The sequence below is a fragment of the Colossoma macropomum genome, unplaced genomic scaffold (genome assembly GCF_904425465.1).
Source record: "Colossoma macropomum unplaced genomic scaffold, Colossoma_macropomum, whole genome shotgun sequence".
NCBI lineage: Eukaryota > Metazoa > Chordata > Actinopteri > Characiformes > Serrasalmidae > Colossoma > Colossoma macropomum.
In genome coordinates, this window is record NW_023494810.1 from 34,641,952 (window position 1) to 34,653,281 (window position 11,330).

General features: G+C 39.0%; 1 protein-coding gene across 1 annotated transcript; it reads left to right on the top strand.

Annotated features, from left to right (window-relative positions):
* The first annotated feature begins 628 nt into the window (after positions 1 to 628).
* Positions 629 to 11,057, top strand: med20 (mediator complex subunit 20). The gene is made up of 4 exons (XM_036560007.1): positions 629 to 731; positions 3,538 to 3,683; positions 8,402 to 8,655; positions 10,002 to 11,057. The coding sequence occupies exons 1-4, from the start codon at positions 718 to 720 to the stop codon at positions 10,224 to 10,226; spliced, it is 639 nt and encodes a 212-aa protein (XP_036415900.1). The 5' UTR covers positions 629 to 717; the 3' UTR covers positions 10,227 to 11,057.
* Positions 11,058 to 11,330: the final 273 nt, after the last annotated feature.

Below are 11,330 nucleotides of genomic sequence, written 5' to 3' on the forward strand. Positions count from 1 at the left end.
TTAAGACAGACAGCAACACGTTAATGAATAAATGGAAACAGAATAATTATAATAATTATAATAAAAAGCAACACGATAAAATAATTATATTATCTGGTATGATATTTCACTGTATTATAATATAGTTAACATAAAAGAAACAAAATAATAGTAACAATAAAAATAAATAAAATAGTGCAAGTAGTGAAGATTCTGAATATCAACTTTAAAAATGCGCTGTACAAATTTTAAATAACATCAAATGTGGGTTTGATTGAAAAGAGCAGAATTAACGATATAAATGTATTGGTATTCATTATGTCCGCTAACGTGCTTAATCTATCGGTGTATTAATACTCTTTATTTTATTTAAGATAGTAAAAAGTACAAATCAGCATCTAAGTTTTGTTGATAAATCTTGTTTCTCCAATTCATCCAATCAGACGGCGACCGGAAACCAGGGGGTGCAGGATGTGTCGAGTGACGGATTATTACGCAGCACTTTTCACTAAAATCGCTGTTTATTTATATTTCTCCAGTTAAATACTTCATCCACCGCGCTGAAGTTGTTGTTGTCCGTATGGTTACCTTTATATTATATGTGATTGTATTAAAGTGGACTTTGTTTATTGTACAAATGCTCTTATTTTGTGTTGTAGTTTGAGTGAACCGGATGGAGTTTCTCTGCGCCGGACAAACGGAGATGTTTTGAAGATATTCTGGCCGCGCGGTGCCGAAATGGGGGTGACGTGGTGAGAAAAATGAACGATTTCTGTTTTATTTACTTACCAACTCAGACTGCGACCACCTGGTGTGCTGAACGGGGCTGAAGTCGGCTTCGTATATGAATTTTCCCGTTCCACCTTAAATGGCGCACCAGATTACATTCTGGCTAATTTTCCCGTTCCACCTTAAATGATGCAGAAGGCTACATTCTGGCTAATTTTCCCGTTCCACCTTAAATGATGCAGAAGGCTACATTTTGGCGAATTTTCCCGTTCCACCTTAAATGGTGCACCAGACTACCTTCTGGCGAATTTTCCTGTTCCACCTTAAATGATGCAGTAAGCTACATTCTGGCGAGTTTTCCCGTTCCACCTTAAATGATGCAGAAGGCTACATTTTGGCGAATTTTCCCGTTCCGCCTTAAAGGGTGCACCAGACTACATTCTGGCGAATTTTCCCGTTCCACCTTAAATGATGCAGTAAGCTACATTCTGGCGAGTTTTCCCGTTCCATCTTAAATGATGCAGCAGGCTACATTCTGGCTAATTTTCCCGTTCCACCTTAAATGGCGCACCAGAATACATTCTGGCTAATTTTCCCGTTTCACCATAAAAGATGCAGCAGGCTACATTCTGGCGAATATTCCCGTTCCACCTTAAATGGCGCACCACACTTCATTCTGGCTAATTTTCCCGTTCCACCTTAAAAGATGCAGCAGGCTACATTCTGGCTAATTTTCCCGTTCTACCTTAAATGGCGCACCAGAATACATTCTGGCTAATTTTCCCGTTCCACCTTAAATGATGCAGCAGGCTGCATTCTGGAGAGTATTCCCGTTCCACCTTAAGTGATGCAGCAGACTACATTCTGGCTAATATTCCTATTCCACCTTAAATGGCGCACCAGACTACATTCTGGCTAATTTTCCCGTTCCACCTTAAATGATGCAGTAGGCTATATTCTGGCTAATTTTCCCGTTCCACCTTAAATGATGCAGCAGGCTACGTTCTGGAGAGTATTCCCGTTCCACCTTAAATGGCGCACCAGACTACATTCTGGCTAATTTTCCCGTTCCACCATAAATGATGTAGCATGGCTACGTTCTGCAGCACCAATTAAGGTGGAACGGGAAAATTGGAACGAGAACCCGACTTCAACCTTTTCTCCATCCAGCGTGTATCAATGTACACTCTTAAAAAGATGGTTCTTCATGGGTTCTTTAGTAAAGACAGGAGTTCTTTTTAGAGCCAAGAGTTCTACATAGAACCATTTGCATGCTTAAATGGTTCTTTGCATGGTAAAGTGGTTCTTCAGATTGGTGGAGAACGTGGTCAGAGACCCTCAAATAAAAAGAGCGTCACTTCATTAACAGCTACCAGCGCTGCTCTGTAGGCGACCCTGCCAGTCTGCAGTGACAGCAGAGGAGGGTAAAGTTCAGCTCCTCACTGCTGGGCTTTAGTTACATTTAGGGCATCATATGATCTTCAAAGAGGGGGGCAATTATTTATTATCACCCACCCCTAATTCTTCAGTGATATGAAGCTGAAATCAGATATTCACCAGCTTCTTGTTCGGATTTTCCTGTTCCGCCTTAAATGGAGCAGCAGTTCTGATGCCTGAGAATGCAAGTGCTGCATCACTTAAGGTGGAACGGGAAATTTAGCTGCCGAGACGTCAGCACTACTACTATTAAAAGGACCATAATACACTGAAACGACATTAAACTAAGATAGTTCAATGGTTCTCAAAGGCAAATGTAAACTTAAGACATACAGTTACTAATTTAACTGCACAAACAGTTTTAAACTCAAAAACAGCTCATTTACATATCTGCCTATTCAGCCTGTAGCAGTTCAGCCCCGCTCACTGAAGTTATAAGGAGTGATGTAGGAATGGTTTTTGAATGAGGCTCAGAACAGCTCTTAGGCTACGTTTACACAGCAGGTAAAAGTGGCCCAAATCTGATTTTCTCACCAAATCCGTTTTTTTTGTTTGGCTGTTCACATTATCTTTTAAATCTGATCTGTATGCAACACCAGTCTGAACAGATCAGCTCCTAAACCGACCCGCATGCGCAAAAGAACAGAGCTCCACATGGCGGCTCGTCCAGAGGTAAACAGTCATGACGGCCAGTGAAGGTCAGTCGCTCCCCGAGCTTCAGTTTCGTCTTCGCCAGCATCACAGGAGCGATTATAAAGTTCCAGTGGTTCATCACCCACAGTGTGTTCGAGTTCACCGTAAAAAGGGCGCGTTATTCGGCCACTTCTTTGGTTCGAGTCCTCGGATTCTTTAAACTGTTCTCTGACGCTGCAGCCTCGGCCTCCTCCGGCCGTTTCGTTTCAGCACGGAGCGGTCTGATGAGTTTAGTACAGAAACATCAGACTAAATGTTTGAGTCTCAGCAGCGCGAAATGATGACGAATGTCGAGTTGAACTGACGTAAAAGTCGCATGAATTCCGATCTGGCTGTTCAGACTGAGTCGGATTGCCGCAAAACGGATACGTATTGGATTTCAGTACCACATATGAAAGCGTCTCGGATCAGTTTTTTCTGTTCACACTGCCACACAGACACACATCTGTGCCACGATTGAGGAAAAAGATCGGATTTGGGCCACTTTTACCTGCTGTGTAAACGTAGCCTTAGAAACATATATATATCAGTCTTAAAGGCACAGTAACAAATAAACAACTTGACTCTTTTTGGTGCTTAAAACTGCACAAATGTCATAAAATCTAAGAAGCAAAAATAAAATACATGAGAAATGTTGTATATGGGCTCTTTAACACGTGTGTGTGTGTGTGTGTGTGTGTGTGTGTGTGCGCGCTGCAGTGTGTGCCAGGTGCCGGTGGCGGAGGGGAAGAGTGTGCAGCAGACGGTGGATCAGCTCCATAAGAAGCTGGAGCAGCTGGGAGCCGTGAAGCAGGGCAGCTTCTTTGTGGACTGTGAGACGTATCACGCAACAGGAAACGCCAGCGGTAAATAAAATAAACCGTATTTCTGCCCACAGGTGCCTGCCAGGCCTGGCCAGTTTATCAGAAACACCGATCACCTGGGTAAGGATAGGTGACAAAAACATACCATCATAATTAGAGACGTAAACAATTAACTGATTAACATTTAATCGACAAGCAAACAATTGTTCGACCAACACTGTTAAAAATGTTAAATATAATTTATTTTATGTAATATATTGAATAAGCAGGTTTATTGTTCAAGTTGAGGAGTGTTTTTATATGTGTGAGTAATAGGCAGCTGCTTATGCTGGACTAGTTTATTAATAAATAAAGCGCACAGTTAGTAGTGGGGCCAAAGATTTATGATGGGGATCGGCAATATGGCAAAAATATTATATCACAATACTGATACTACTACAGATTATGCATCACAATGTTTCATTTTCCTGGGATTTAATAAGTTGGACTTGATGAAATAGAACCTGTAGTGCCACATATTAATGTAATAATAACAATAATAATAAAGGATGCATTGATACTGCTATCAGGTATTGGGCCGATACCATACAACCACAATTATTATTATTCAGTGTTTTACAAACTGCGCTGACCATGAAACATGTGGTCAGTCAGCGTCCTTTAAGTACTGACGAGATCCACGATATGCTCAGAAAAGCGTATTGTGACATAATTTATCACAATAACGTTAAAATATCATCATATCGCTTAATTTAAATCACAGTATAATTACCATTTCTGACCGTTGCAGTATATCAAATTTTAAGCACCTGAGAAAATTAGAGTTAAAAGCTGTTTATCTGGTCAGTGAGAATGTATTTGTTCAGAAAAAAGCACTGATATTAAAATAAACATTAATAACATTAATGCAGTAAGTAGTGCTTTGTATGTCAGTGTTTTCATTTAATCATGATCTGCCCTCTCCTGGAGGAAGTCCAGTATTGACTGTGGTTAATCATCTGATACCTGCTTTATCTGATCAATACTGCATTATGTTAGGAGCTGCAGAAGGAATTGAATAAATCCGTGTGATGTTGGAGGAGAAAACTGGAGCCAATCCTCAAACCAGCTCACAAGCTATAAGCTACTTTTCTCAAAATACAAAATTCTTGTTTTATTTTTTTTCCACTGTATGTATGTTTATTTGCATCTATTCTAATGATATATGGAATAAGCAAAAATGCACTTATTTTCATGTTAACAGAATCCGTTAATTTTCACTTTCTTATTTTTTAACAACCAAAGTAAAGTCTTATATCACGATGATGATATGAGAAGCAATAAATTACTATTAAAATAAAGTCTCTTTGGCTGGATGTAAAGCAAGTGCAGGCATTTTTTGGGACGTGTAAACAGAAATCTAACTAACCTCTCTTTAAACACCTCTTTAACCAAATAGCAAAATACAAAATTACAAAAGCCGCGTTTACTATTCTGCAAAATAAAAAGAAATGAAATATTAATAACTACTTACATCAGAACTGAGCACATTTTTTTGTGCACTGCGAGGCTGAGAAACAGTCAGCATTACCTCAACAGCTTTTTCTATTAAGGCTATGAAACCAAATATATATACATTTATTTTTTTGTATAAGCACACAGGAACAATTACATATTCTTGTTTCTTTTTATTCTTTGATTAGTTATTAAATATTGTGGCGTCAGACACACCGGGTTGTATTTAGTTAAAAAATATCGTTGTTCTTGCTTTTGGTTTAGTGTAGTTCGGCATCGTGTTCTTAGTTGGTCCGGGACTCTTATTTTGAAGGACTCTGGGGGGCGTATGGTAGTGAGCTTCAGTAGCCCAGCTGGCTAGCAGAAAAACAATAAAGCCTGAGCAGCCTGTGTGCTTCGTGTTTCCCCTTTACTGCAGCTGTAGTTGAATTTCCATTAAAGCTGAGTTATGGGGACGTTTTAAGGTCTCGGTGTGTGTTTTGTAGTTGAATTTCCATTAAAGCTGAGTTATGGGGACGTTTTAAGGGTCTCGGTGTGTGTTTCATAGTTGAATCTCCATTAAAGCTGAGTTATGGGGACGTTTTAAGGTCTCGGTGTGTGTTTTGTAGTTGAATTTCCATTAAAGCTGAGTTGAATTTCCATTAAAGCTGAGTTATGGGGACGTTTTAAGGTCTCGGTGTGTGTTTCGTAGTTGAATTTCCATTAAAGCTGAGTTATGGGCACGTTTTAAGGTCTCGGTGTGTGTTTCGTAGTTGAATCTCCATTAAAGCTGAGTTATGGGGACATTTTAAGGTCTCGGTGTGTGTTTCGTAGTTGAATCTCCATTAAAGCTGAGTTATGGGCACGTTTTAAGGTCTCGGTGTGTGTTTCGTAGTTGAATTTCCATTAAAGCTGAGTTATGGGGACATTTTAAGGTCTCCAAGTGTGTTTTGTAGTTGAATCTCCATTAAAGCTGAGTTATGGGGACGTTTTAAGGTCTCAGTGTGTGTTTTTGTAGTTCAATTTCCATTAACACTAAATTATGGGGACGTTTTAAGGTCTACAAGTGTGTTTTGTAGTTGAATCTCCATTAAAGCTGAGTTATGGGCACGTTTTAAGGTCTCGGTGTGTGTTTTGTAGTTGAATCTCCATTAAAGCTGAGTTATGGGCACGTTTTAAGGTCTCCAAGTGTGTTTTGTAGTTGAATCTCCATTAAAGCTGAGTTATGGGGACGTTTTAAGGTCTCAGTGTGTGTTTTGTAGTTGAATTTCCATTAAAGCTGAGTTATGGGGACGTTTTAAGGTCTCGGTGTGTGTTTCGTAGTTGAATTTCCATTAAAGCTGAGTTATGGGGACGTTTTAAGGTCTCGGTGTGTGTTTCGTAGTTGAATTTCCATTAAAGCTGAGTTATGGGGACGTTTTAAGGTCTCGGTGTGTGTTTCGTAGTTGAATTTCCATTAAAGCTGAGTTATGGGGACGTTTTAAGGTCTCGGTGTGTGTTTCGTAGTTGAATCTCCATTAAAGCTGAGTTATGGGGACGTTTTAAGGTCTCGGTGTGTGTTTCGTAGTTGAATTTCCATTAAAGCTGAGTTATGGGGACGTTTTAAGGTCTCAGTGTGTGTTTTGTAGTTGAATCTCCATTAAAGCTGAGTTATGGGGACGTTTTAAGGTCTCGGTGTGTGTTTCGTAGTTGAATTTCCATTAAAGCTGAGTTATGGGGACATTTTAAGGTCTCAAGTGTGTTTTGTAGTTGAATCTCCATTAAAGCTGAGTTATGGGGACGTTTTAAGGTCTCGGTGTGTGTTTCGTAGTTGAATTTCCATTAAAGCTGAGTTATGGGGACATTTTAAGGTCTCAAGTGTGTTTTGTAGTTGAATCTCCATTAAAGCTGAGTTATGGGGACGTTTTAAGGTCTCGGTGTGTGTTTCGTAGTTGAATTTCCATTAAAGCTGAGTTATGGGGACATTTTAAGGTCTCCAAGTGTGTTTTGTAGTTGAATCTCCATTAAAGCTGAGTTATGGGCACGTTTTAAGGTCTCGGTGTGTGTTTCGTAGTTGAATTTCCATTAAAGCTAAATTATGGGGACATTTTAAGGTCTCGGTGTGTTTTGTAGTTGAATTTCCATTAAAGCTGAGTTATGGGGACGTTTTAAGGTCTCGGTGTGTGTTTCGTAGTTGAATTTCCATTAAAGCTGAGTTATGGGGCCATTTTAAGGTCTCAGTGTGTGTTTTGTAGTTGAATCTCCATTAAAGCTGAGTTATGGGCACGTTTTAAGGGTCTCGGTGTGTGTTTCGTAGTTGAATCTCCATTAAAGCTGAGTTATGGGGACGTTTTAAGGTCTCAGTGTGTGTTTTGTAGTTGAATCTCCATTAAAGCTGAGTTATGGGGACGTTTTAAGGTCTCGGTGTGTGTTTCGTAGTTGAATTTCCATTAAAGCTGAGTTATGGGGACGTTTTAAGGTCTCGGTGTGTGTTTCGTAGTTGAATTTCCATTAAAGCTGAGTTATGGGGACGTTTTAAGGTCTCGGTGTGTGTTTCGTAGTTGAATTTCCATTAAAGCTGAGTTATGGGGACGTTTTAAGGTCTCGGTGTGTGTTTCGTAGTTGAATTTCCATTAAAGCTGAGTTATGGGGACGTTTTAAGGTCTCGGTGTGTGTTTCGTAGTTGAATCTCCATTAAAGCTGAGTTATGGGGACGTTTTAAGGTCTCAGTGTGTGTTTTTGTAGTTGAATTTCTATTAAAGCTGAGTTATGGGGACGTTTTAAGGCCTTGGTGTATGTTTTGTAGTTGAATTTCCATTAAAGCTGAGTTACGGGGCCATTTTAAGGTCTGTGTGTGTTATGTAGTTGAATTTCCATTAAAGCTGAGTTATGGAGACGTTTTAAGGTCTCCAAGTGTGTTTTGTAGCAGAATTTCCTGTAACGTGATGACGTCTCTTTGGCGGTGCATGTATGAGGTAATAAGATCTGCTCTGTCATCGCCGCTCTAACAGTTTTTTAATGCAGCCCTACTGAGCAATATGTAGGTGAACCACAGGCCTGCAAAAGCTGCTAAATGTTGTTTCACATCTGAATTTCTACATGGCTGAGGTTCTTTTTCAGCAGCTTTTTGTTGGAATTTTGTGTTCCACCTTAAATGGAGGAGCAGTTACATTCTTGCAGCTGTACAGGTGTCTGAATGTAAGCTGTACCATTTAAGGTGGAACGGGAATTTTGAATAAGAAGCCAAGTTCAGCTTCTTCTTCAGGGTCCTGATTGTTGTTCTTTGGTTCTGTGGTTCTGTGATCCAGGTCAGCCGTCTAAGCTGCTGTATGTGATGCACAACTCGGAGACGCCGCTGAGCTGCATGGCTCTGTTCGAGGGCGGACCGTATCTGACCGCAGACGCCAACTTCGACGTCCTGATGGTGAAGCTGAAGAGCCACTTCCAGAACGCCAAAGGTCACAAGGTTGAGAGCCGCGGCGCACGCTACCGATACTGCGACTTCCTGGTGAAGGTCGGCACAGTGACCATGAGCTCCAGCGCCAGAGGGATCTCCGTGGAGGTCTGAGTTGACTCAGTAATAAGTTCAGACATTTGGAATCAGTGTCTTTAATAACAGAAATAATCTGAAGTTCTGTAAAACTCTACAGGTTTCAAAGAAGTTCTAGGTAGTAAAGATTGATGAACAGAGCCAAAGAAGGTTCTCAAATAACTCAGAAAGCTGTAGAATATCAAGAGTGAAGATCTAATAAAATAAAATCCACAATTAAGTTTTAATAAAATTAATATCCATAAAGAAGATCTAATAATATTAATCTACAGACTGAAATTCTAATAAATTTAATACGTAGTCTGAAGGTCTAATAAAGATAATAAACAGGTTGAAGTTCTAATTAACCTAATATACGGTCTGAAGTTCTAATAAAATTGATGTACAGACTGAAGTTCTAGTAAACTTAATATACAGACTGACTTAATATACAATCTTTTCTAGAGTAAAGTTATGATAAAATTTATGTATAGAATGAAGTTCTAAAAAGTCTTTTCTAGAATTAAGTTTTAATTAAATCATTAATTAACATCCAGAATTGAGTTCTAATAAAGTTAATATCCTAATGAATTTTATATCCAAAAGGCTTAAAATCTTGAAGTAGTTCATTTGACAAAAATGATTATAAATAGATAATTAAAGTGTATTAATTATAACTTACACAGTTCTTGAAATATTGAATAAAGCTAAAATATATTTGGTGTCTTACATCTACATTGTTCAAGTTTTTACTGAATACAAAATAAAAACAATTGATTCCAAACTTTTGAATGAGTCATAGCTTCCAGAAGTTCAGCTTGTCTGCAGACGTAATCAGAGAGGTTCAGAGTGGTTTGGTGTGAAACGGTTCAGATGTCTTTACAGTGGTGGTGATAGGAACCAGGGGTCGCCATGACTACAACACAAATATAGACATTTTATTTACTATCCAGAACCACCAGTGAACCTACACGAGTCCTCTGAGTTTATATGGAATGTTGATGATGGAAAATAGTGGAAAATCTGAAATAATAAGTTTTCTTTGGGGACTATTTTGCCTCACAGCGCCCTGCATGTATCCCTCCACCATGAATGGAGTTTAAGTTCTCTAAACTATCATAAAACAGTGTCTCAGTCATCAGGCAGTGAATTCATAACCATTTCATGTAGGAACTTTCTGTGAGGGAGCTTTTAGAGGTGGACGTCTGGTTCCTATCACCACCACTGTGAACAGTTCTGACTCAGTAAGTTTCTCTAGAATGAAGCATTTCACACCAAACCACTCTGAACCACTCTGGTACATCTTAACCGTTTAATTATGCAGAAATTTTGAAAATTCAGTGGAATTCCTCTTTACGATGCTTTGCTTGTGTGTGCAGGTGGAGTACTGTGCGTGTGTGGTTCCTGGAGATTGCTGGAATTTAATGAAGGAGTTCATGCAGAGTTTTCTGGGCTCAAACGTCCCTGAGATTCCATCTGTTTTCACCAGTAAACCTGAAGGCCTGTTCGCTCCAGCGGACTGCATGGACACCATGAGCCAGTACCTGGAGCTGTTCAGTAAAGTCAGAAAACAGCAGGTTCTGCCAGGGAGCAGCGTCCGATAGAACCTGCATCAACAAGGACTCAACGCCTGAGCGCCGCACATGCTCTACAGACAGGCTGAAGACTCAAGCAGTGTGGCTTCAGTGTGAATGCCATACCATACCATACAAGTGGTTGTGCAGTAGGGGTGGCCGATATGGCAAACTATTATATCACGATACTTCAACATTATCACAATGCACGATATGCATCACAATATTTGGGTTTTCTGAGATTTAATAAGTTATGATTATGCTCACTTTGTATTGAAACGTGCGGTTAGTCAGTGCTCTTTAAGTACTGACGATATCCACAATATTCTCAGAAAAGCATATTGTGAGGTAAATTATCACGATAATGATCAAATTTTGTCATATTGCCCAGCCCTACTGTTCAGAAGGGAGTCTAATGTGGAAGAAGAAACCACGATGACCATGCTAAACAATGCAAGCATTACATTTCCCCTTTGTCAGTTGTATAACTTCAATATATCTTTTTGTCATTAGTCAGAACAACAACTAGGGGATGATATTCATCATTATTGTGATCAATTACATCACATTACGTCACATTATGCTTTTCTAAGCATATCGTCAATATATAAACACTGACCCAAGTAAATGTTTTATTACTAATGCAGCATAGTCTTGTTTTGGATTGCTGAGTATTAGAGATGAAACAAAAATCATTGTACTTGTATTTTTTGACAGTACTCTTTTTTTTTAAATGTGGTACTTTTGTCCAAGTTATCAAACCTGAGAAAAATCACCTCAGCGTGTTGTGTAACTTGAAATATCATGATAATTTTGCTGTATCGCCCACCCCTAGCAACGAGGTAGCTTGAGCATAGGGGTGTCTCTGTGTAAAAAATGTTCCTACTTTTGCTAAAATAAAGAATTTGTAATTTCTAAGTAGTATTGCCATTTATTGTATACTCCACAATATATTGTACTTTTAGAAATATATAAAATCTGTTTATAAATACATAAAATACATCATATGTACTTTTATAAATGATCTATATAAATTCTAGGTTTTTAAACTACGTAAAAAGATTAAAGATTGTAACACTATTGTCATTTACTGTCACTATCAACTCCAGAGTGCGCTGCACTTTTAACTATGTC